Source organism: Neoarius graeffei, chromosome 17, assembly GCF_027579695.1.
Source record: "Neoarius graeffei isolate fNeoGra1 chromosome 17, fNeoGra1.pri, whole genome shotgun sequence".
Lineage (NCBI taxonomy): Eukaryota > Metazoa > Chordata > Actinopteri > Siluriformes > Ariidae > Neoarius > Neoarius graeffei.
In genome coordinates this window covers 69,132,044-69,158,593 of record NC_083585.1, presented here as the reverse complement: position 1 = coordinate 69,158,593, position 26,550 = coordinate 69,132,044, and the positions used below count along the sequence as shown (strand labels likewise).

Genomic DNA, 26,550 nt, shown 5'->3' with positions numbered 1-26,550 from the left:
AGCTCTTTATATTATTTTATTTATTCTTTTTTTGTCACTTTTTTCATTTTCTTTCTTTTGTATGTATAAATAGTTACATACATTTTTATACATGTTCGAAATAAATAAATTCATTCATTCATTCATTCATTCATTCATTCAATAATCATGATGCATTTTTATTTCATCGATTCAAATCATCATAAATTTGTATCATGATTTATCATCACATGATACATCATTACATGCCCACTATACTGTTATTGCCTGACTGTTACACTGTGTTGCACTGTCACATTGCATTACACTGTTTTACTACGACCCTGAATTACACTGTTCGAGTTTACTGCACTGTTCTATGAGAGCTGAGACTCCTGTTGTGCTCTAAATGTGTGTTTTTGATACAGAGGTGATCTTAATCTCATTTAGAGCTCAGAATTCCATTTATTTTCTAAAAAAAATTCAATCAAATGTGATATAAATCTAAATGTGAACATCCACAAAGTTTACTCAGCGCTCTGAATGTTTAGATTAGATTAGATTAGATTAGATTAGATTAGATTAGATTATTTTCAACTTTATTGTCATTGCACATGGCAGAGGTACAAGGCAACGAAATGCAGATTGCATCTAACCAGAAGTGCATAGCAGTAAATAACACAAGTGTAATATACATAAATATAAATGTACAGGAATTACAGGGTATGGAATGGTATGATGATATGATAGATATTTACAATATATTCAAAATGTGCAATATGAATGAACTGTAGTGCAATGGTATAATACATAGATATTTGCAGTATATACAAAACACGCTATGAATAAACAATAGTGCAAATAGTGATAGTGCAATGAAGTCAGTTCAAGACAATTCAGTTTGTTGGGGGGGAGTTGTTGATGAGTGTGTGTGTGGAGGGGGGGGACCGTGGGGGGGTGGAGTTCAGCAGTGAGACAGCTGAAGGAAAAAAACTCTTCCTGAACCTGGTGATTTTAGTCCGAAGGCTCCTGTAGCGCCTTCCAGAGGGCAGGAGAGTGAACAGTTTGTGTGCTGGATGGCAGGAGTCTTTGATGATGTTTATGGCTCTCCTGAGACATCGCTTCCTGTAGACATCCTCAATAGGAGGAAGCGAGGCTCCCATGACACACTGGGTGATCTTCACCACCCTCTGCAGCGCCTTCCGGTCCGAGACAGAGCAGTTCCCATACCACACTGTAATACAGTGGGTTAGGATGCTCTCGATGGTACAATGGTAGAAGTTCACCAGGATGTCTGAAGAGAGGTGGTTTTTCTTCAGAGTCCTCAAGAAAAAGAGACGCTGGTGAGCCTTCTTGACCAAGTTGGAGCAGTTGGTTGTCCAAGTGAGGTCCTGCGAGATGTGGATTCCTAAGAATTTGAAGCTGGTCACACGCTCCACTGCTGCACCGTTGATGTGGATGGGTGTGTGTGTGTGTGTCAGCATTCCTCCTGAAGTCCACGATGAGCTCCTTGGTTTTACTGGTGTTGAGCAGCAGGTTGTTCTCGCTGCACCACACAGCTAGGCATCGTTGTCCTTGATGAGGCCTATCACTGTGGTGTCATCCGCAAACTTGATGATGGTGTTAGTGTAATGTACAGGTCTGCAGAATGTTGATGTTTGGATTAGTGTGGGAGTGTGATGCAGTGAGGAAACACCATTCATTGCTTGGTAATGATATTTATTAACTGATTTCCTCGAGTAATTTGAGTTTGTAGGTGATGAACTGCTTCATCATCATTTAGCATTGCAGTGACGATGATTTACAATGAGTGCATCGATTTACGATGAGTGCATTGAATGTCAACATGCTTGACTTCTTAAAATCAAAAGTCAGGTGTCATTTGTGTTCCCACAACAGGTAATAACTTTTAAAACAATTCGAAACATCCTTGAAAACAGCTGAAGGTTTAAAAGACCTTCCTGTTCAGACAGTATATTACAATACCTATACTTTTCTCTTATTTTCTAATTAATTTCTATTAATATTTATGTGCTCAGGTTTGAAGTTGCCTTTGTCACCCTGTCGTCCCCTCTAACACTTTCACAAACTAGCATTACTGTCATTCAGGTTATGAAATTTCCCAGTGGATGTACAAAAGAGCAGGAAAGTTTTTTTTTTTTGATAGTTTTACATTTTAACTATGAAATGTCAAATGAAAACATGTTATCTGAAGAAGAGTTTATATTTAAAAATTGTTTTGTAGATGTTTGTCATTGTCTACAATTCCAATTCCAAAAAAAGTTGGGATGATGTGTAAACCGGGAATTAAAAAAAAAAAAGTGATGATTTGCAAATCATGGAAATCCTATATTTCACAGAAAATAGAATCAAAAATTAAAACTGACAAAAAAATTTTGTTTATTGAAAAATATTGCAGTTAGCTTAACATAGGATGGCCTTAAGCTGAAGTGCCCAAGAGTGACAGTGCACACGTACACAGCAGCTTTGCTCTCCTATGATAAACTAAAATTTTGTTGTACATTTGTGCAGTGAAATAAAGGCATTCTATTCTATTCTATTCTATGTTGAAAAAAAAAACATTTTGAACTTGATGCCAGCAACACATTTCAAAAAATTTGGGACGGGGCAACAAAAGATTGAAAGTTGTGTAAATAACTAATTAGGTTAATTGGCAAAAGGTCACTAAGATGATTGGGTATAAAAAGAGCATCCCAGAGAGGCGGAGTCTCTCAGAAGTAAAGATGGGGCGGGGTTCACTGCTCTGTGAAAGACTGCGTGAGCAAACAGTGCAACAACTTAAGAATAACGTTCCTCAATGTAAAACTGCAAAGAATTTGGGGATCAGATCTTCTATGGTCCATAATATCATTAAAAGATTCAGAGAATCTGGAGAAATCTCTGTATGCGAGAGACAAGGCTGAAAACTGACACTGGATGACTGTGATCTTCAGGCCCTCAGGAGACACTGCATTAAAAGCAGATACGTGTCTGTAGTGGAAATCACTGTATGGGCTCAGGAACACTTCAGAAAACCATCGTCTGTGAAAACACTTCATTACTGCATCCACAAATGCAAGTTAAAACCAGATATAGAAGAAGAAACCATTATTTGTCACATGCACACGTCAAGCACAGTGAAATTCATCCTCTGCATTTCACCCATCTGAAGCAGTGAACACACGCACACACACCCAGAGCAGTGGGCAGCCACACTAGAGTGCCCGGGGAGCAGTCAGGGGTTCAGTACCTCGCTCAAGGGCACCTCAGCCCAAGGCCGCCCCACGTTAACCTACTGCATGTCTTTGGGGGAAACCAGAGCATCCGGAGGAAACCCACGCAGACACGGGGACAACATGCAAACTCCACACAGAAAGGCCCTTGCGAGCCGCTGGGTTCGAACCCAGAACCTTCTTGCTGTAGTGCTAAGCACTACACCACCGTGCCACCCCAATAGATATAAACAATACCCAGAAACACCGCCCCCTTCTCTGGGCCCGAGCTCTTTTACAATGGACTGAGGCAAAGTGGAAAACTGTCCTGAGATATGACGAATTGAAAGTAGAAATTCTTTTTAGAAATCATGGACACCACGTCCTCCAGGCTAAAGAGGAGAGGGACCATCCGGCTTGTTATCAGTGCACAGCTCAAAAGCAGCATCTGTGATGGTATGAAGGTGCATTAGTGCACATGACATGGGTAGCTTGTACATCTGGGAAGACGTCATTAATGCTGAATGATATAAACACGTTTCAGAGCAACATGCTGCCATCCAGACAAAATCTCTTTCAGGGAAGGCCTTCCTTCTTTCAGCAAGACAACGCCAAACCGCTTTCTGCACATATTAAAACTGTGTGGCTCCATAGTGAAAGAGTCCAGGTGCTAAACTGGCCTGTTGCAGTCCAGACCTGTCTCCCATTTAAAATATTTGGCGCATTATGAAGCACAAAATATGACAAAGGAGATCCCGAGCTGTTGAGCAACTGAAATTGTATATCAGGCAAGAATGGGACAGCATTTCTCTTTCAAAACAACAGCAACTGGTCTCCTCAGTTCCCAAACATTTCCAGAGTGTTGTTAAAAATAGAGGTGATGCAACACAGTGGTAAACACGCCCCATCCCAACTTGTTTTGAAATATATTGCTGGCATCAAATTCAAAATGAGCATATATTTTTCAAAAAACAATAACATTTCTGTTTCAACATTTGATATCTTGTCTTTGTGCTATTTTCAATGAAATATAGGGTTTCCATGATTTGCAAATCATCACATTCTGTTTTTATTTGTTTTACACAGTGTCCCAACTTTTTTGGAACTGGGGTTTTATTAAATAGACATACACAAATAGACTGAGTTTGAGTTCATGACCAGGTTAATGAATAATGCAAAATATGCTAATTAGATGATGTGAAAAAAATTAAGACAGTAACTACTTAGTGAAAACAATTTCTGAAAGCTCATGCAAACCATTCCCTCTTTGTCTGCATCTCTCTTTCTAGATCCAGCCGGAGAAGAAACCTGTCTCTCCTCCTCCTCCTCCTCCCATCCCTCGTTCCCCCTCTCCTCCCCCACCTGCACCCCCTCCTCCCTCCATTAACATTCCACGCTTTTATTTTCCCACGGGTCTCCCAAACCTCACCGTTAATTTCGATGAGGCTATAGCCAAAGTCGAGGCGGCCTTTGCCAAGCTGCAGGAGGAAAAAGCCGACATCTACGAGATGGGCAAGATTGCCAAGGTGACCAGAAATTAGAGAAAGATTATCACCTCATTATTTTCATGATTCACAACATTATTCAGATGTCATATGTGAAAATATTAATCGAGCCATAATAAAATAACATTTGTAATTTTACTCAGGCATGTGGGTGTCCGCTGTACTGGAAGGCCCCAATGTTTAACTGTGCAGGAGGAGAGAGGACTGGCTTCGTCTCTGTCCATTCATTTATCGCCACATGGCGAAAGTGAGTAAACCTTAAATCCCTAATCCAAATCAATAATTGGTTAAAAGGTAAAGATCAGACATGGTGTTCCAAATCTCAGTATCAAAACTCTGTGAACAGAGATCTGTGGAAGTAAATTTAGGGGCTTAGGGGTTAGGTTAAGACAGGGGACATCACCTTGACTTAGCAAAGTATTTCTACAGACTGAACTGAGAACAAAAATACTGTAGCACAGACAAACTAAATGTTCAGTGACTCTGAACATGAACCATAGACCCCGATCAGCCATAAAATTAAACCATTGACAGGTGAACTGAATAACATTGATTATCTCATTACAGTGGCACCTGTCGAAGGGTGGGATATATCAGGCAGCAAGAGAACAGTCAGTTCTTGAAGTTGATGTGTTGGAAGCAGGAAAAATGGTCAAGCGTAAGGATCTGAGCGACTTTGACAGGGCCAAATTGTGATGGCTAGATGACTGGGTCTGAGCATCTCCTAAATGACACATCCTGTGGGGTGTTCCTGGTATGCACTGGTTAGTACTGAACAAAAGTGGCCCAAGGATCCAAAGGACAACTGGTGAACCAGCGATAGGGTCATGGGTGTCAAAGGCTCATTGATTCGCATGGGGCACGAAGGCTAGCCCATATGGTCCAGTCCCACAGAAGAGCTACTGTAGTATAAACTGCTGAAAAAGTGAACACTGACACCTTTCTGTTTTAACTATCCATCCATTATCCATAACCGCTTATCATGTGCAGGGTCACGGGCAAGCTGGAGCCTATCCCCAGTGACTACGGGCAAGAGGTGGGGTACACCCTGGACAAGCCACTAGATCATCACAGGGCTGACACATAGAGACAAACAACCATTCACACCTACGGTCAATTTAGAGCCACCAATTAACCTAACCTGCATGTCTTTGGACTGTGGGGGAAACCGGAGCACCCGGAGGAAATCCACACAGACATGGGGAGAACATGCAAACTCCGCACAGAAAGGCCCCCATTGGCCAGTGGGCTCAAACCCAGAACCTTCTTGCTGTGAGGCAACAGTGCTAACCACTACACCACCATGCTGCCTGTGAATAACATTGATTATCTCATTACATTGGCACCTACCAAGAGGTGGGATATATGAGGCAGTAAGAGAACAACCCGTTCTTGAAGTTTAGATGTTGGAAGCAGGAAAAATGGTCAAGCGTAAGGATCTGAGTGACTTTGACAGGGCCAAATTGCGATGGCAAGATGACTGGGTCTGAGCATCTCCAAAATGGCACATCTTGTGGGGTGTTCCTGGTATGCAGTGATTAGTACTGAACAAAAGTGGTCCAAGGATCCAAAGACAACCGTTGAACCAGCGATAGGGTCATGGGTGTCAAAGGCTCATTGATTTGCATGGGGCGTGAAGGCTAGCCCATATGGTCCAATCCCACAGAAGAGCTACTGTAGCACAAACTGCTGAAAAAGTTAACACTGACACCTTTCTGTTTTAGCCATCCATTATCCATAACCGCTTATCCTGTGCAAGGTCACAGGCAAACTGGAGCCTTTCCCAGCTGACTATGGGTGAGAGGCAGGGTACACCCTGGACAAGTCACCAGGTCACTGCAGGGCTGGCACATAGAGACAAACAACCATTCACATTCAAATCTACAGACAATTTAGAGCCACCAATTAGCCTAATCTGCGTGTCTTTGGACTGTAGGGGAAACTGGAGCACCTGGAGGAAACCCACGCGGACACAGGGAGAACATGCAAACTCCACACAAAGGCCCCCGTCAGCCGCTGGGCTCAAACCCAGAACCTTCTTGCTGTGAGGCAACAGTGCTAACCACTACACCACTGTGCCACCCACTGTTTTAACCAGCATTCACTTTTAAAATAAGTGAAAGGGTTAGGTCCTAATATGGCCGAAATGTACAAAATTATGGTTCACCTCAAACCTGCTAGACATTTTGACTTCCAGTTTATAAGATGACAACATGACATGTATCTTTAAGAGCCAAAAAAAGCATGCCAAGTTTGGAGACCAAAAGATTAAGGTTTCCCTGCATTCTTTTTGGACAACAGTTTCATATATGACCATATTGTCCATTGTGCTGTCCCCTTGTCTCCTGAACCAAATTCACACGTCCTCACTTGTATGTACATGTCCAGTATCACTGACCTGACTTATACTACTATAGCTACAGTGGTGCTTGAAAGTTTGTGAACCCTTTAGAATTTTCTATATTTCTGCATAAATATGACCTAAAACATCATCAGATTTTCACACAAGTCCTAAAAGTAGATAAGGAGAACCCAGTTAAACAAATGAGACAAAAATATTATACTTGGTCATTTATGTATTGAGGAAAATGATCCAATATTGCATATCTGTGAGTGGCAAAAGTATGTGAACCTCTAGGATTAGCAGTTAATTTGAAGGTGAAATTAGAGTCAGGTGTTTTCAATCAATGGGATGACAATCAGGTGTGAGTGGGCACCCTGTTTTATTTAAAGAACAGGGATCTATCAAAGTCTGATCTTCACAACACATGTTTGTGGAAGTGTATCATGGCACGAACAAAGGAGATTTCTGAGGACCTCAGAAAAAGCATTGTTGATGCTCATCAGGCTGGAAAAGGTTATAAAACCGTCTCTAAAGAGTTTGGACTCCACCAATCCACAGTCAGACAGATTGTATACAAATGGAGGAAATTCAAGACCATTGTTACCCTCCCCAGGAGTGGTCGACCAACAAAGATCACTCCAAGAGCAAGGCGTGTAATAGTCGGTGAGGTCACAAAGGACCCCAGGATAACTTCTAAGCAACTGAAAGCCTCTCTCACATTGGCTAATGTTAATGTTCATGAGTCCACCATCAGGAGAACACTGAACAACAATGGTGTGCATGGCAGGGTTGCAAGGAGAAAGCCACTGCTCTCCAAAAAGAACATTGCTGCTCATCTGCAGTTTGCTAAAGATCACGTGGACAAGCCAGAAGGCTACTGGAAAAATGTTTTGTGGACGGATGAGACCAAAGTAGAACTTTTTGGTTTAAATGAGAAGCATTATGTTTGGAGAAAGGAAAACACTGCATTCCAGCATAAGAACCTTATCCCATCTGTGAAACATGGTGGTGGTAGTATCATGGTTTGGGCCTGTTTTGCTGCATCTGGGCCAGGACGGCTTGCCATCATTGATGGAACAATGAATTCTGAATTATACCAGCGAATTCTAAAGGAAAATGTCAGGACATCTGTCCATGAACTGAATCTCAAGAGAAGGTGGGTCATGCAGCAAGACAACAACCCTAAGCACACAAGTCGTTCTACCAAAGAATGGTTAAAGAAGAATAAAGTTAATGTTTTGGAATGGCCAAGTCAAAGTCCTGACCTTAATCCAATGGAAATGTTGTGGAAGGACCTGAAGCGAGCAGTTCATGTGAGGAAACCCACCAACATCCCAGAGTTGAAGCTGTTCTGTACGGAGGAACAGGCTAAAATTCCTCCAAGCCGGTGTGCAGGACTGATCAACAGTTACCGGAAATGTTTAGTTGCAGTTATTGCTGCACAAGGGGGTCACACCAGATCCTGAAAGCAAAGGTTCACATACTTTTGCCACTCACAGATATGCAATATTGGATCATTTTCCTCAATAAATAAATGACCAAGTATAATATTTTTGTCTCATTTGTTTAACTGGGTTCTCTTTATCTACTTTTAGGACTTGTGTGAAAATCTGATGATGTTTTAGGTCATATTTATGCAGAAATATAGAAAATTCTAAAGGGTTCACAAACTTTCAAGCACCACTGTATAATGCTGACCAAATTGTCCAAAACTGGGGTCACTCTCATATCCCCTTAACCATTTTTTTTAAAGATTTTTTTGGGCTTTTTTCACCTTTATTGGATAGGACAGTGTAGAGACAGGAAATGAGTGGGAGAGAGAGATGGGGAGGGATCGGGAAATGACCTTGGGTCGGAATCGAACCCAGGTCCCTGGATTTATGGTATGGCGCCTTATCCACCTGAGCTACGATGCCCCCATCCCCTTAACCTTTTGACCACAAGTCATTCAACTTGGATTTTTGGCTCCTGTGACTGAGGACATTTAGCCAAAATGTCCTTATGTTGCTGAAACGTTGATCTGTTTTGATGCCGTGATCCCAGACTTGGATTTGATGCTCCTTCAGGTGATCTGCCTGAGGCTTTTTAGAAATCTGATCTAGATTTCCTTGGACTTTTGATCTGCAGTTACCAAATGTGTATATGTCAGGTATCTTTCAAGGTAGCTCATGCTCACTACATTCAGTGACTCTTAGCACACTCGTGGTGAAAGACAGCCGAGAGATTGCTGTCACCAAGGTGGATATGGTGTTCGTTGAGTTTAATTGCTCTGTGACCTCCTCTGTTATCAAATTGGATGTATGTTAGAGCAAGACAGCACTGAAGATGTGTAAGAAAGGGATTTGAATATTACTTTTTGACTTAAAAAAAAAGGGGGGTCCAGAAACATAATCTGAGCTGGGAAACCCCTCCCTGGAGGTATTAACAAAGATACCCAAAAGCACACTTTGAGCAACTGTGAACCAATCAGATTTCAGTCTGGCCAGGAAGTCTGTATTTATTCATGTCCATAATGAAAGCCGCGGTGCTGACACTCAGTGAAGGTGTCTGGAATTGAGGTCCATATTTCTGCTTCAAGTCAGGATTATATTTGACATACGATGACACAAGCAGCTTTATTTACAAGACCTGAATCTCGGGAATATCTTCTTTGGCTGCTTCTACTGATTTTGCACAACAAGGTAAAGAGTAAAAGGCAGGATTAGAGGAGGCTGTGGTAATGTGGATCTTGGGGATAAGGTAGAACCAGAAACTAGATGGTACATCAAGTCATTACATTTCAGGCATTTCGCAGACACTCTTATCCAGAGCAACGTACAACAAACCCAGAACAGCCTGTAGAGCAGTTGGGGGCTGGGTGCCTTGCTCAAGGGCACTTCAGCCATTCATGCTGGTCCAAGGAATGAAACTGGCAACCTTGTGATCCAAAGCTGCTTCTCTAACCATTAGGCCATGGCTTCCCTGTTAAATTATTCTCTGCAGAGAGCAAATTTCTCTCATCCTACAGCCACCATTTAAGTCCCATCCGACAGTACACTGGTGCCCCTTGTCAACAAAGAACCACAAATATTTTTTTGGAAAACATTAGCTGATGTTAATGACAAATAGCGTCATTCCTGATCTCACAAATGTTTCCTAGCATGATAAAAACTAGCTGAATGCTGATAGCTTACTATCACAATACCAACTTCCATGATAAATAGAAAGTTTACATAGCAGCAGATACATCCAGGTCCAGCCTCATTCTCGCTGATGCATCTGTTAACATTTAGATGTGAATTTAACAACAGATGTTGCCACAAAGAAAACTACAGAAATCCAGATGTGGATTTAGATCTTTACTGAACAATCCAAAGTTTTTCCTCATCACTGGAAAAAAAAAAAAACTCCATGAACAGCAAAACTTATGATCAGATTGAAAAAAGAGTCCTGGCATAAACACAGGAGAGGCTTAATGATTGCAGCAGCAGCTCTTCTGGACAAATTGATAATATCCATGTGAGAATAAACACTGAAATAAGGCTTAAGCGTAGACAAACAGTTTTGGGGAGATGCAGTTTTTATTGTGTCTGTATCGATTCATCCAGAGCAGCAAAAAGTGAGATACAAATGCAGAAAGCTGCAAGCAGAAGTAGATTATTGTTGATGATATCCAGAACTACTGGCACAATATCTAACCCTAACACCTAAGATCTAATATCGTTCCCTTTCCCCTGTGCAGGTTGTTACACAGCTGCTATGATGATGCGTCCAAATTTGTTTACTTGCTGGCCAAGCCGGGCTGCACGTACCTGGAACAGGAAGACTTCATCCCCCTCTTACAGGTCAGTTCAATATATGTGTGCAAATCAGACCTTTGTCTTAATTTCTTGTTCATTTCTGTCTAATCATGCTATTTTTTCCTCTTAGGACGTCGTGGACACTCATCCGGGTCTGACATTTTTAAAAGACGCTCCTGAATTCCATTCCCGCTACATCACCACCGTATGTCACCCAATTTCACTCAGTTTCACCCAATCACATTAAAAGCATCAGAATCGCTCAACACTGAGGCAGCCATGCTGTCTTTACAGGCCTGCACTTGTCTTGTCATTCTGTAGCTGAATCACAGCCACAGTCCCTAGAAAGTATGCGATTATTTTTAAATCTGAGCTGAGTTCGTTAAACTCGGACTCGAGCCGCTGCGAAACGTCTGTCTGTCTGTGGACAGCTGGGACCTGCCTGTCGCTGTGTGTGTGTTGGAGGGGCTCGTAATTATAGTCAAGTGTGACATCACGGAAACAGTGAGGCTACTGCCCCCCTAAAACACATGCCCATATTTGGTCGCTTCCTGTTCCATCGCTCCCTTGAGCACAAAACTACCAGTAAGCAGAAGCTGGTGTGAAATGTTAGCGTTCAGCTATTGTCACTTCAGCACCACTTATTAGCAAATTAACACACACACACACAACTTGCTAAATAGGGATGAACTCAAGCAACCATCCACCTCCAAACTGTCCTCCATAACTTCACTGTTTATTTCTGGACAAACATCGATAATGGATGAAAACAGTGTATAAAAATGACCAGTTGGAATGATTTCCCTGTGTGTGTGTGTGTGTGTGTGTGTGTGTGTGTGTGTGTGTGTGTGTGTGTGTGTGTGTGTGTAGGTGATCCAGAGGATATTTTACACAGTGAATCGCTCATGGACAGGCAGGATCACCATGACTGAGCTCAGGAGAAGTAACTTCCTGCAGGTAAACCCTCATCACCTCCTACTGAACGATTGACCTCCCCTTCGTTCACTGTGTCCAGTTTTATCCTTTTATTGTGACCAAGTGAATATAAAAAAAGTGCTGGACTAGTTGGCTCAGGCTTATTTAAAGCTCATGTGAAACTCATCGAGGTCATGCTAAGACATGCTAAAAACAAAGTGGAGACTCATGGCTGGCACTACTCCTTTAAGGTGAGACATGAGCACAGATGTGGAGGATTTAAAAGTAGTATTTCCAAATTCACACCAAGCTGAATATAGTGAACATGGACCACACACAGCCTACTTGCTTTATAAATTTTCTTTAATTATAGCTCTTAAGGCTTTATTACCTGATAATAAACATGACATTCAATGGGGTTGACTTCAGTCGGGGCTCTGTGTAGGACACATGAATCCTTTGTGCTTTGTGCACAGGAGCATTGTCATGTTGGAACAGGTTTGGGCCCCTTAGTTCCAGCGAACGGGAATTGTAACGTTGCCCCTTAGTTCCAGCGATCCCAACCACACATCGATGTTGGGGTGAGGTGTCCAGAAACTGTTTCTGGACACCTGACCCCAACATCGATATGTGGTTCTTTCTCAACAAGTCAGAAGCACACAGTTGTATAGATTGTCTCCTTCTTCTGTAACGTTACAATTCCCGTTCGCTGGAACTAAGGGGCCCAAACCTGTTCCAGCATGACAATGCTCCTGTGCACAAAGCACAAAAGCTCCCTGAAGACATGGTGGATGAACTCAAGTGTTCTACACAGAGCCCCGACTGAAGTCAACCCCACTGAACACCTTTGGGATGAACTGGAACTGGAGCTTCCTCAACATCCCAACATCAGTGTCTGATCTCACTAATGCTCTTGTAGTTGAACTGAATGAGCACAAAGCCACGCCCCAAAATCTAGTGGAAAACCTTCCCAGAAGAGAAGAGTGGAGCTCATTATCACAGCAAACACGGGAATAAATCTGAAATAGAAGGTTCATCAAGCACATATGAGTCTGATGGTCAGGGGTGCACATACTATATTTTCAGTGCTTTCAAGTGCAATTTGAACTTATTCTTCAATTATGACATGACAGAGAAATCAAATTTGAAAATGCTATTTAAATTTTAAACAACCACAAAACACACACAGTCACTTGTACAGATGTTTCAAGAATGCTAACATTCGCTAACAGTGTCTAGCTCTGTACCTGACCACTGCTGGAAATTACGTGTATGACTTTATACAGAAAAACAAGTGTAATGAGTTATGACTTGCATTTCTTCTTTTTTTAGGACTGACCCCACGCAGGTTTCCAAATATAATGTCAGGATTTATCAGACACCTCTTCTGACATTAGGACACAGGTCGTTACATGCTAGCTGAACATGTTGTTAGTAGCTACTGAGGCTTTGAAGCCCTATTTCAGTTCATTCGTACTGTATGTACTCTTTTTTTTATTTAATTAAAAAAAATTTACTCATGTCTCACCTTAAAGGTTACTTTCCCCTGACGCAGTTAACGTCGCTAGCTAGTTCTGAAGGCAGACCAAGGGAATTGGCCTGCCACTGACGCTGTCTCGCCATGCTAGCTATCAGTGATGCAATTCATGTGATCAAGACAAAAAACTGGAATAAACTTCCTGGAAGTCCTTGAAAGAGAAGTAGTGATGCCATGGCAATACTGATGTGGTGACCATCAATCAAATCTCTTTCCTTCAGGTTTTATACCCATTTAAAACTTCATTCTTTTGCTTGGGAAATTGATCCCATATAGTTAGTTGGTTTCTTTTTTTATCAGACATCTAGTTTTTAGGTTTGTTTACCTGACATGTTTCGACGTACGACTGTCGTCTTCCTCAGAGTGTCACCTAAAAACTAGATGTCTGATAAAAAAAGAAACAAACTAACTATATTTAATATATGACATAATGAAGAACGTAATCGAAAGAAATTGATCCCATGCTGTGTCATGAAGACGCTATTCAAGGCAACTTGAAAATACAGACACCTGAATGATAATGACATAGCTGAGGAGTATGGAGCTCTGAAGTTGTGAATACAGACAATATAAAGTCACAGTGACAATAGAAATGAGACAGAAATATCTGGAATGTCAACATTTATCTCAGATGTGTTGGTTAATTATTCAGAAAATGCTTAGAATTACTAAAATTACACTGTAATTAAACTTAGCATCAACCGCTTAATTGAAACTTTGTGGGTTCGGCCATATTGAGAAGCACTGCAAAAACAGTCATGTCAAGTGAAAGTATCTTAAATGTAGTAAGAATTATGTGGTATGTCTCAATGTTTGTGTAATAGTTCTGATATTTTAGTGTTATTTTAACATTTTATTCTTGCATTTATTTCTAGGAAGAATCAAAATGATCTGTTAATAGAAGAAGACAATTTCTAGACTGAAGTTAGGAAAAAAATTAGAAATGCATTTAATAGTCAAATATGTGTTTAATTGTAATTGAATAAGACAAGAATATGGATGTATTGAATAGCAACAAAAAAGATGAGGCCTCACTGAACTATATAAATATTTATTGATAAATAGGACAGTCAAAACATAACATTTTTGCCATTTTTTTCTTTGAAAAGCAGTATATTCCAGATCTCCTGTATGTAAATAACTGAAACCAGCATATTTTTTTAAGAAAACATATTGAAATATCATTGATTAAGAATAAACTGTAGAGCATGTCACCATGCATTTCAGATATATTTACAATCATAACCGAATATATTACTTGTTTTTCAAACATTTGCAAATGCTCTATTTTGAAATAAATTACTTTTCCATATGGGTGACTCCCATATGTTCTAACAAGAAAAAAATATAAAACTGTTCATTCAAGCTAGCTGACTAGCATTAGCTTACCATTACGTTAGCAAGCTAATGTGAAAGTTCAAATTATTATTAACGTTCCAGAGAATTGTATGTTTCAAATACAAATAGCTAGCTAGCATATGTAGCTACTATTTAACAATTATTCTCTGAAGGTGAGGTGAATATCAGTTGAATAATAAATGAGACAAAGTCGAGGTTGTTATTTACCGATATTCACTGAGCCTGAGGCAGATAATTGTTTTAGTATAAATACACAGCAGCGCCGCACAGACTTGTGTCATTTGTGACTCTACGCCAAATCACATAAAATATATATATTTTATTTTTTTATTTATAAACTTCACCGATTAAACGGCAGGGAGTCCTCAACAGAGCAATTAGCTCCAATACCTGAGGTCCCCCAAAATACTTTGTTTTGAAACCAATAAAATAAATCCCAATTCCACCTTACCTTTGAATAGTTTTAGACCAAACATCGTAGCATCTTTAGTGCTTTTAGGAGCAGCATTTTATTTCATCATTTGTAATTCTTCCTCATTCACAGTGACGAAGCGATTGGCCGCCATTTTGCCGAGTCACTCGAGGTGGTTATCGAGAAATAGTCAAAATCTCTGGACCAATCAGCACGCACGATTTCCAATAATCACCTGCATATTTATTCTAATATTCAATAAGATACATTTCTAAAATAAACAGTAGACATAAGTATAAAATAAGGTGTTTATTGTGTGTGTGTGTGTGTGTGTGTGTGTGTGTGTGTGCAGACTCTGGCCTTGTTGGAGGAGGAGGACGACATTAATCAGATCACAGATTATTTCTCTTATGAACACTTCTATGTCATTTATTGTAAGTTCTGGGAGTTGGACACTGACCACGACCTCTTCATTGACCCCAAAGATCTCTCCCGCTACAACGACCATGGTGAGGATGCGAGCCAATTTGCACGCACACACAGTTTTACATTATACACACAGCTGTAAACACAGCACAAGTACCATAAATCTCTTTCCTTCAGATTTCATACTTGTTTAAAACTTCATTCTTTTGACTTAAGAAATTGATCCCATGTTGCATCATGAGGAAACCATTGCTAGGCAACTTGAATATACAGACACCTGAATGATAACGACTTAACTGAGGAGTATGGAGCTATGAAGTCGTGAATACAGACAATATAAAGTCACAGTGACAACAGAAATGAGACAGAAATATCCAGAACGTCAACATTTACCTCAGATGTGTTGGTTAATTATTCAGAAAATGCTTAGAATTACTAAAATTACACTGTAATGAAACTTAGCATCAACCGCTAACTGAAACTCTGTGGGTTCTACTGTATTGAGAAACACTGCAAAAACAGTCATGTCAAGTGAAAATATCTGATAGTAAGAATTATGGAATATTTCTCAATGTTTGTGTAATACACAATTTCTAGGAAGAATCAAAATAATCTATTAAAAGAAGACTGAAGTTTGAAAAACATATTTAGGAATGGGGGCAGCACGGTGGTGTAGTGGTTAGCGCTGTCGCCTCACAGCAAGAAGGTCCGGGTTCGAGCCCCGGGGCCGGTGAGGGCCTTTCTGTGCGGAGTTTGCATGTTCTCCCCGTGTCCGCATGGGTTTCCTCCGGGTGCTCCGGTTTCCCCCACAGTCCAAAGACATGCAGGTTAGGTTAACTGGTGACTCTAAATTGACCGTAGGTGTGAATGTGAGTGTGAATGGTTGTCTGTGTCTATGTTTCAGCCCTGTGATGACCTGGCGACTTGTCCAGGGTGAACCCCGCCTTTCGCCCGTAGTCAGCTGGGATAGGATCCAGCTCGCCTGCGACCCTGTAGAACAGGATAAAGCGGCTAGAGATAATGAGATGGGATGAGATTTAGGAATGGGTTTGATTGTCAGTCACTTCGCTCTGTGGCACGTGCACCTGAAGGCGCGCCCCTGGTGGCGCGTGCGTCAAGTGGACTCTAGCACGCGCGCCGTTAACGACGCGCACTTGAACTCAATTAAGGAGCTATATGTGCACCTATTTAAGGACTGTGCTGATGGACAATCAGTGCGAAGTATTACACTACGTCAGTACACATTACCGAGCTTTTCTACCCAAGTGAGGTCTCCTAATTTCTGTAACTGTTCCTCGTCCTCATGCTCGTTTTCGCTCTGCCTTTGATATCCTGTTTGCGCCTCGCCTGACCCTTTGCTTGTTTAACGTTTTGGATTTAGCCTGCCGATTTGGACTGTTTGCCTGTGTGTTTCTCACTCGTGTGTGTGTATATACCTCATTCTTTGTAAATAAACATCACTTCTACACATACATCCACCAACACCACGTCTGAAATTAATAATCAAATATTTGTTTAATTGTGATTGAATAAGACAATTTTGAAATTCTGTTGAATAATTAATAAAGTGATAATTTATTAGATATAAATAAATAGTTTTTTTCATAAACACAATGAACGCATGAGTGTATTTCATGTAGCAGTATTTAGCGATGAGTATTTTATCATCACGTTGCTGTAATATCAATAAAGAGTTATTTTTTATTTCTTGGTAAGAATATGTTTGTTCTGATGATGACAGAAGCTCATTTTTGGATAGAGCTGGGCAACATAAATCATAATATATTGCCACAATGAGCCTCAGGTGTATTATGGTCAAACCGTTTCCTTGTTAAATCATTTTTGAAAGATTCTTGCAGGTTTTTTTTCTTTTTTAAATGTGACACTGCAGTTTTCCAGGAACTTCTTATCACACCTCAGCAGAACTAAATATTGTGAAAGCTATCATGTTCCCAGAGTTCTGAGGCAGTGGGTTATTATTTTGGGGTAGTGTGATATTTTTGCCGTGTTGCCCAGCTCTAATGCACACACATTCATGAAGATGTGTTGAGATGATGCACTAAAAATGGAGTTTGTGCTTAAATGTGCTTTATATCATCACAGCTTCATCCAGCAGGATTATTGAGAGGCTTTTCTCAGGAGCTGTCACTCGGTGAGGCTGCAACCACCCCACCACATACACACCACCACCACATACACCCCACCACATACACACCACCACCACATACACCCCACCACATACACACCACCACATACACCCCACCACATACACCCCACCACCACATACACCCCACCACATACACCCCACCACCACATACACCCCACCACATACACACCACCGCATACACCTCACCACATACACCCCACCACATACACCCCACCACATACACCCCACCACATACACACCACCACATACACCCCACCACATACACCCCAACACCACATACACCTCACCACATACACCGCACCACATACACACCACCACCACATACACCCCACCACATACACACCACCACATACACCTCACCACATACACACCACCACATACACCACCACCACATACACCACCACCACATACACCACCACCACATACACCCCACCACATACACACCACCACCACATACACCCCACCACATACACACCACCACATACACCCCACCACATACACCCCACCACCACATACACCCCACCACATACACCCCACCACCACATACACCCCACCACATACACACCACCGCATACACCTCACCACATACACCCCACCACATACACCCCACCACATACACACCACCACATACACCCCACCACATACACCCCAACACCACATACACCTCACCACATACACCGCACCACATACACACCACCACCACATACACCCCACCACATACACACCACCACATACACACCACCACATACACCTCACCACATACACACCACCACATACACCACCACCACATACACCACCACCACATACACCACCACCACATACACACCACCACATACACACCACCACATACACACCACCACATACACACCACCACATACAACCCACCACATACAACCCACCACATACACCCCACCACATACACCCCACCACCACATACACACCACCACATACACCTCACCACATACACCCCACCACATACACCTCACCACCACATACACCCCACCACCACATACACCCCACCACCACATACACCCCACCACATACACACCACCACATACACCCCACCACATACACCCCACCACATACACCTCACCACATACACCCCACTACATACACCCCACCACATACACCTCACCACCACATACACCTCACCACATACACCCCACCACCACATACACCCCACCACATACACCCCACCACCACATACACCCCACCACATACACCCCACCACCACATACACCCCACCACATACACACCACCACATACACCTCACCACCACATACACCCCACCACCACATACACCCCACCACATACACCCCACCACCACATACACCCCACCACCACATACACCCCACCACATACACACCACCACATACACCCCACCACATACACCCCACCACATACACCTCACCACATACACCCCACTACATACACCCCACCACATACACCTCACCACCACATACACCCCACCACATACACCCCACCACCACATACACCCCACCACATACACCCCACCACCACATACACCCCACCACCACATACACACCACCACATACACCTCACCACCAAATACACCCCACCACATACACACCACCACATACACCTCACCACATACACACCACCACATACACCCCACCACCACATACACCCCACTACATACACCCCACCACATACACACCACCACCACATACACACCACCACATACACCCCACCACCACATACACCCCACCACATACACCCCACCACATACACCCCACCACCACATACACCCCACCACATACACCCCACCACCACATACACCCCACCACATACACCTCACCACATGCACCCCACTACATACACCCCACCACATACATCCCACCACCACATACACCCCACCACATACACACCACCACATACACACCACCACCACATACACCCTACCACATACACCCCACCACATACACCCCACCACATACACCTCACCACATACACCCCACTACATACACCCCCCCACATACACACCACCACATACACACCACCACCACATATACCCCACCACATACACACCACCACATACACACCACCACATACATCCCACCACCACATACACCCCACCACATACACCCCACCACATACAGTCCCCTCCAAAAGTATTGGAACGGCAAGGTCAATTCCTTTGTTTTTTTTGTACACTGAAGACATTTGGGCTTCAGATCAAAAGATGAATATGAGACAAAAGTTCAGAATTCCAGCTTTTATTTCATGTTATTTACATCTAGATGTGTTAAACAACTCAGGACAGAGCACCTTTTCTTTGAACCCACCCACTTTTCAAGTGAGCAAAAGTATTGGAACAGACATTATTAAATTAACTTAAAGTGAATAACATTTAATATTTGGTGGCATAACCCTTACTTGCAATTACTGCATTGAGCCTGCGACCCATTGACTTCACCAGGCTGTTGCATTCTTCATTTGAAATGCTGTTCCAGGCCTTTACTGCAGCCTCTTTCAGTTGTTGTTTGTTTCTGGGGGTTTCTCCCTTCAGTCTCCTCTTCAGGAGGTAAAATGCATGCTCTATTGGGTTAAGGTCCGGTGATTGACTTGGCCAGTCCAAGACCTTCCACTTTTTCCCCCTGATGGCAGTGTGTTTTGGGTCATTGTCTTGTTGCATGATGAAGCTTCTCCCAATTAGTTTGGATGCATTTTTCTGTAAATTGCCAGACAAAATGGTTTTGTAGACTTCAGAATTCATTCTGCTGCTACCATCAGGAGTTACATCATCAATAAAGACTAGTGAGCCCGTTCCAGAAGCAGCCATGCAAGCCCAAGCCATGACATTACCTCCACCATGCTTCACAGATGAGCTTATATGTTTTGGATCATAAGCAGATCCTTTCTTTCTCCATACTTTGGCCTTTCCATCACTTTGGTAGAGGTTAATCTTGGTCTCATCAGTACATAAAACTTTGTCCCCAAACTTTTGTGGCTGATCTCTGTACTTCTTTGCAAAATCCAATCTATCCTTCTGATTCTTTTTGCTGATGAGTGGTTTGCATCTTGTGGTATGGCCTCTATATTTCTTCTCTCGCAGTCTTCTTTGAACAGTGGATTGTGATACCTTCACCCCTGCCCTGTGGAGTTTGGCAGTGATGTCACTGACTGTTGTCTTTGGGTGTTTCTTCACAGCTCTCACAATGTTTCTGTCATCAACTGCTGTTGTTACCCTTGGCCGACCTGTTCGATGTTTGTTGCTCAGTACACCAGTAGTTTCTTTCTTTTTCAGTACATTCCAAATTGTTGTACTAGCTATGCCCAATGTTTATGCAATAGCTCTGATCGATTTTCCCTCTTCTCTCAGCTTCAAAATGGTTTGCTTTTCTCCCATTGACAGCTCTCTGGTCTTCATGTTTGCTTAGCAGCAAATACAGTTTTCACAGGTGAAACCCAAAGCCAAAAACAAGAACTATTTAAAGTTTCAGCAATCAATCTAAAAGGCAACACCTGAGCAACTAGAAACACCCATCAGTCACATGTTCCAATACTTTTGCTCACTTGAAAAGTGGGTGGGTTCAAAGAAAAGGTGCTCTGTCCTGAGTTGTTTAACACATCTAGATGTAAATACCATGAAATAAAAGCTGGAATTCTGAACTTTTGTCTCATATTCATCTTTTGATCTGAAACCCAAATGTCTTCAGTGTACAAAAAAAACAAAGGAATTGACCTTGCCGTTCCAATACTTTTGGAGGGGACTGTACACCTCACCACATACACCTCACCACATACACCTCACCACATACACCCCACCACATACACTTCACCACATACACCCCACCACATACACCCCACTACATACACCCCCCCACATACACACCACCACATACACACCACCACCACATATAGCCCACCACATACACACCACCACATACACACCACCACATACACCCCACCACATACACCCCACCACATACACCTCACCACATACACCTCACCACATACACCTCACCACCACATACACCCCACCACATACATCCCACCATCACCTACACACCACCACATACACACCACCACCACATACACACCACCACCACCACATACACCCCATCACATACACCCCATCACATACACCTTACCACATACACCTCACGACCACATACACACCACCACATACACACCACCACCACATACACCCCACCACATACACCCCACCACCACATACACCCCACCACATACATCCCACCACATACATCCCACCACCACATACACCCCACCACATACACACCACCACATACACCTCACCACATAAACACCACCACATACACCTCACCACATACACACCACCACATACACCCCACCACATACACCTCACCACATACACCTCACCACATACACACCGCCACATACACCTCACCACATACACACCGCCACATACACCTCACCACATACACACCACCACATACACCCCACCACATACACCCCGCCACATACACCTCACCACATACACACCACCACATACACCTCACCACATACACACCACCACATACACCCCACCACATACACCCCACCACCACATACACCCCACCACATACACCCCACCACCACATACACCCCACCACATACACCTCACCACATACACCCCACCACATACACCCCACCACATACACCTCACCACATACACCCCACTACATACACCCCACCACATACACACCACCACATACAAAACACCACCACATACACCTCACCACATACACCCCACTACATACACCCCACCACATACATCCCACCACCACATCCACCCCACCACATACACACCACCACATACACCCCACCACATACACCCCACCACATACACACCACCACATACACCTCACCACCACATACACCCCACCACATACACCCCACCACCACATACACCCCACCACATACACCTCACCACATACACCCCACCACATACACCCCACCACATACACCTCACCACATACACCCCACTACATACACCCCACCACATACACACCACCACATACAAAACACCACCACATACACCTCACCACATACACCCCACTACATACACCCCACCACATACATCCCACCACCACATCCACCCCACCACATACACACCACCACATACACCCCACCACATACACCCCACCACATACACACCACCACATACACCTCACCACATACACACCACCACATTCACCCCACCACATACATTCCACTACATACACCTCACCACATACACCCCACCACATACACCCCAACACCACATACACCTCACCACATACACCCCACCACATACACCCCACCACCTACACCCCGCCACATACATCCCACCACATACACCTCACCACATACACCCCACCACATACACACCACCACCTACACCCCACCACATATACCCCACCACCACATACACCCCACCACATACACACCACCACCTACACCCCACTACATACACCCCACCACATACATCCCACCACCACATACACCCCACCACATACACACCCCACCACATACACCCCACCACATACACCTCACCACATACACCCCACTACATACACCCCACCACATACACACCATCACATACACCTCACCACATACACACCACCACATACATACCACCACATACACCTCACCACATACACCCCACCACATACACCCCACCACATACACCCCACCACATACACCCCACCTCATACATCCCACCACATACACCCCACCACATACACCCCACCACATACACCCCACCACCACATACACCCCACCACATACACCCCACCACATACACCCCACCACATACACCCCACTACATACACCCCACCACATACACACCACCACATACACCTCACCACATACACACCACCACATACATACCACCACATACACCTCACCACATACACCCCACCACATACACCCCACCACATACACACCACCACATACACCCCACCACATACACCCCACCACATACATCCCACCACATACACCTCACCACATACACCCCACCACATACACCCCACCACATACACCCCAACACCACATACACCTCACCACATACACCCCACCACATACACCCCACCACATACACCCCACGACATACACACCACCACCACATACACACCACCACGTACACCCCACCACATACACCTCACCACATACACCCCACTACATACAACCCACCACATACATCCCACCACCACATACACACCACCACATACACCCCACCACATACACCCCACCACATACATTCCACTACATACACCTCACCACATACACCCCACCACATACACCCCAACACCACATACACCTCACCACATACACCCCACCACATACACACCACCACCTACACCCCACCACATACATCCCACCACATACACCTCACCACATACACCCCACCACATACACACCACCACCTACACCCCACCACATACATCCCACCACATACACACCCCACCACATACACCCCACCACATACACCCCACCACATACACCTCACCACATACACCCCACTACATACACCCCACCACATACACACCATCGCACCTCACCACATAGACACCACCACATACATACCACCACATACACCTCACCACATACACCCCTCCACATACACCCCACCACATACACACCAACACATACACCCCACCTCATACACCCCACCACATACACCCCACCACATACACCCCACCACATACACCCCAACACCACATACACCCCACCACATACACCCCACCACATACACCTCACCACATACACCCCACTACATACACCCCACCACATACACACCACCACATACACCTCACCACATACACACCACCACATACATACCACCACATACACCTCACCACATACACCCCACCACATACACCCCACCACATACACCCCACCACATACACCTCACCACATACACCCCACCACATACACACCACCACATACACCCCACCACATACATCCCACCACATACACCTCACCACATACACCCCACCACATACACCCCACCACATACACCCCACCACATACACCCCACTACATACACCCCACCACATACACACCACCAACACATACACCCCACCACATACACCCCACCACATACACCTCACCACATACACCCCACTACATACACCCCACCACATACATCCCACCACCACATACACACCACCACATACACCCCACCACATACACCTCACCAAATACACCCCACCACTACATACACCCCACCACCACATACACCCCACCACCACATACACCCCACCACATACACCCCACCACATACACCCCACCACATACACTCCACCACCACATACACACCACCACATACACCCCACCACATACACACCACCACATACACCTCACCACATACACACCACCACATACACACCACCGCATACACCCCACCACATACACGCCACCACATACACCCCACCACATACACCCCACCACATACACACCACCACCACATACACCCCACCACATACACTCCACCACCACATACACACCACCACCACATACACCCCACCACATACACTCCACCACCACATACACACCACCACATACACACCACCACATACACCTCACCACATACACACCACCACATACACCTCACCACATACACACCACCACATACACCTCACCACATACACACCACCGCATACACCTCACCACATACACACCACCGCATACACCTCACCACATACACCCCACCACATACACCCCACCACATACACCCCACCACATACACACCACCACATACGCCCCACCACATACACCCCACCACATACACCCCACCACCACATACACACCACCACATACACCTCACCACCAAATACACCCCACCACATACACACCACCACATACACCTCACCACATACACACCACCACATACACCCCACCACCACATACACCCCACTACATACACCCCACCACATACACACCACCACCACATACACACCACCACATACACCCCACCACATACACCCCACCACCACATACACCCCACCACATACACCCCACCACCACATACACCCCACCACCACATACACCCCACCACATACACCTCACCACATACACCCCACCACATACATCCCACCACCACATACACCCCACCACATACACACCACCACATACACACCACCACCACATACACCCTACCACATACACCCCACCACATACACCCCACCACATACACCTCACCACATACACCCCACTACATACACCCCCCCACATACACACCACCACATACACACCACCAGCACATATACCCCACCACATACACACCACCACATACACACCACCACATACATCCCACCACCACATACACCCCACCACATACACCCCACCACATACACCTCACCACATACACCTCACCACATACACCTCACCACATACACCCCACCACATACACCTCACCACATACACCCCACCACATACACCCCACTACATACACCCCCCCACATACACACCACCACATACACACCACCACCACATATAGCCCACCACATACACACCACCACATACATCCCACCACCACATACACACCACCACATACACCCCACCACATACACCCCACCACATACACCTCACCACATACACCTCACCACATACACCTCACCACCACATACACCCCACCACATACATCCCACCATCACCTACACACCACCACATACACACCACCACCACATACACACCACCACCACCACATACACCCCATCACATACACCCCATCACATACACCTTACCACATACACCTCACGACCACATACACACCACCACATACACACCACCACCACATACACCCCACCACATACACCCCACCACCACATACACCCCACCACATACATCCCACCACATACATCCCACCACCACATACACCCCACCACATACACACCACCACATACACCTCACCACATACACACCACCACATACACCTCACCACATACACACCACCACATACACCTCAC

The 26,550-nt window shown here is 44.3% G+C and overlaps 1 protein-coding gene across 2 annotated transcripts in view; it reads left to right on the top strand.

The window, feature by feature from the left end:
* Positions 1–26,550, top strand: part of ppp2r3a (protein phosphatase 2, regulatory subunit B'', alpha) — a 143,002-nt gene that overhangs the window by 85,108 nt on the left and 31,344 nt on the right. For both annotated transcript variants that reach the window (XM_060897933.1, XM_060897934.1), the window contains 7 exons: positions 4,460–4,696; positions 4,819–4,922; positions 10,741–10,843; positions 10,929–11,003; positions 11,669–11,755; positions 15,374–15,530; positions 17,551–17,599. In XM_060897933.1, the coding sequence (XP_060753916.1) occupies positions 4,460–4,696; positions 4,819–4,922; positions 10,741–10,843; positions 10,929–11,003; positions 11,669–11,755; positions 15,374–15,530; positions 17,551–17,599 (812 nt within the window). The remainder of the gene's footprint in view (positions 1–4,459; positions 4,697–4,818; positions 4,923–10,740; positions 10,844–10,928; positions 11,004–11,668; positions 11,756–15,373; positions 15,531–17,550; positions 17,600–26,550) is intronic.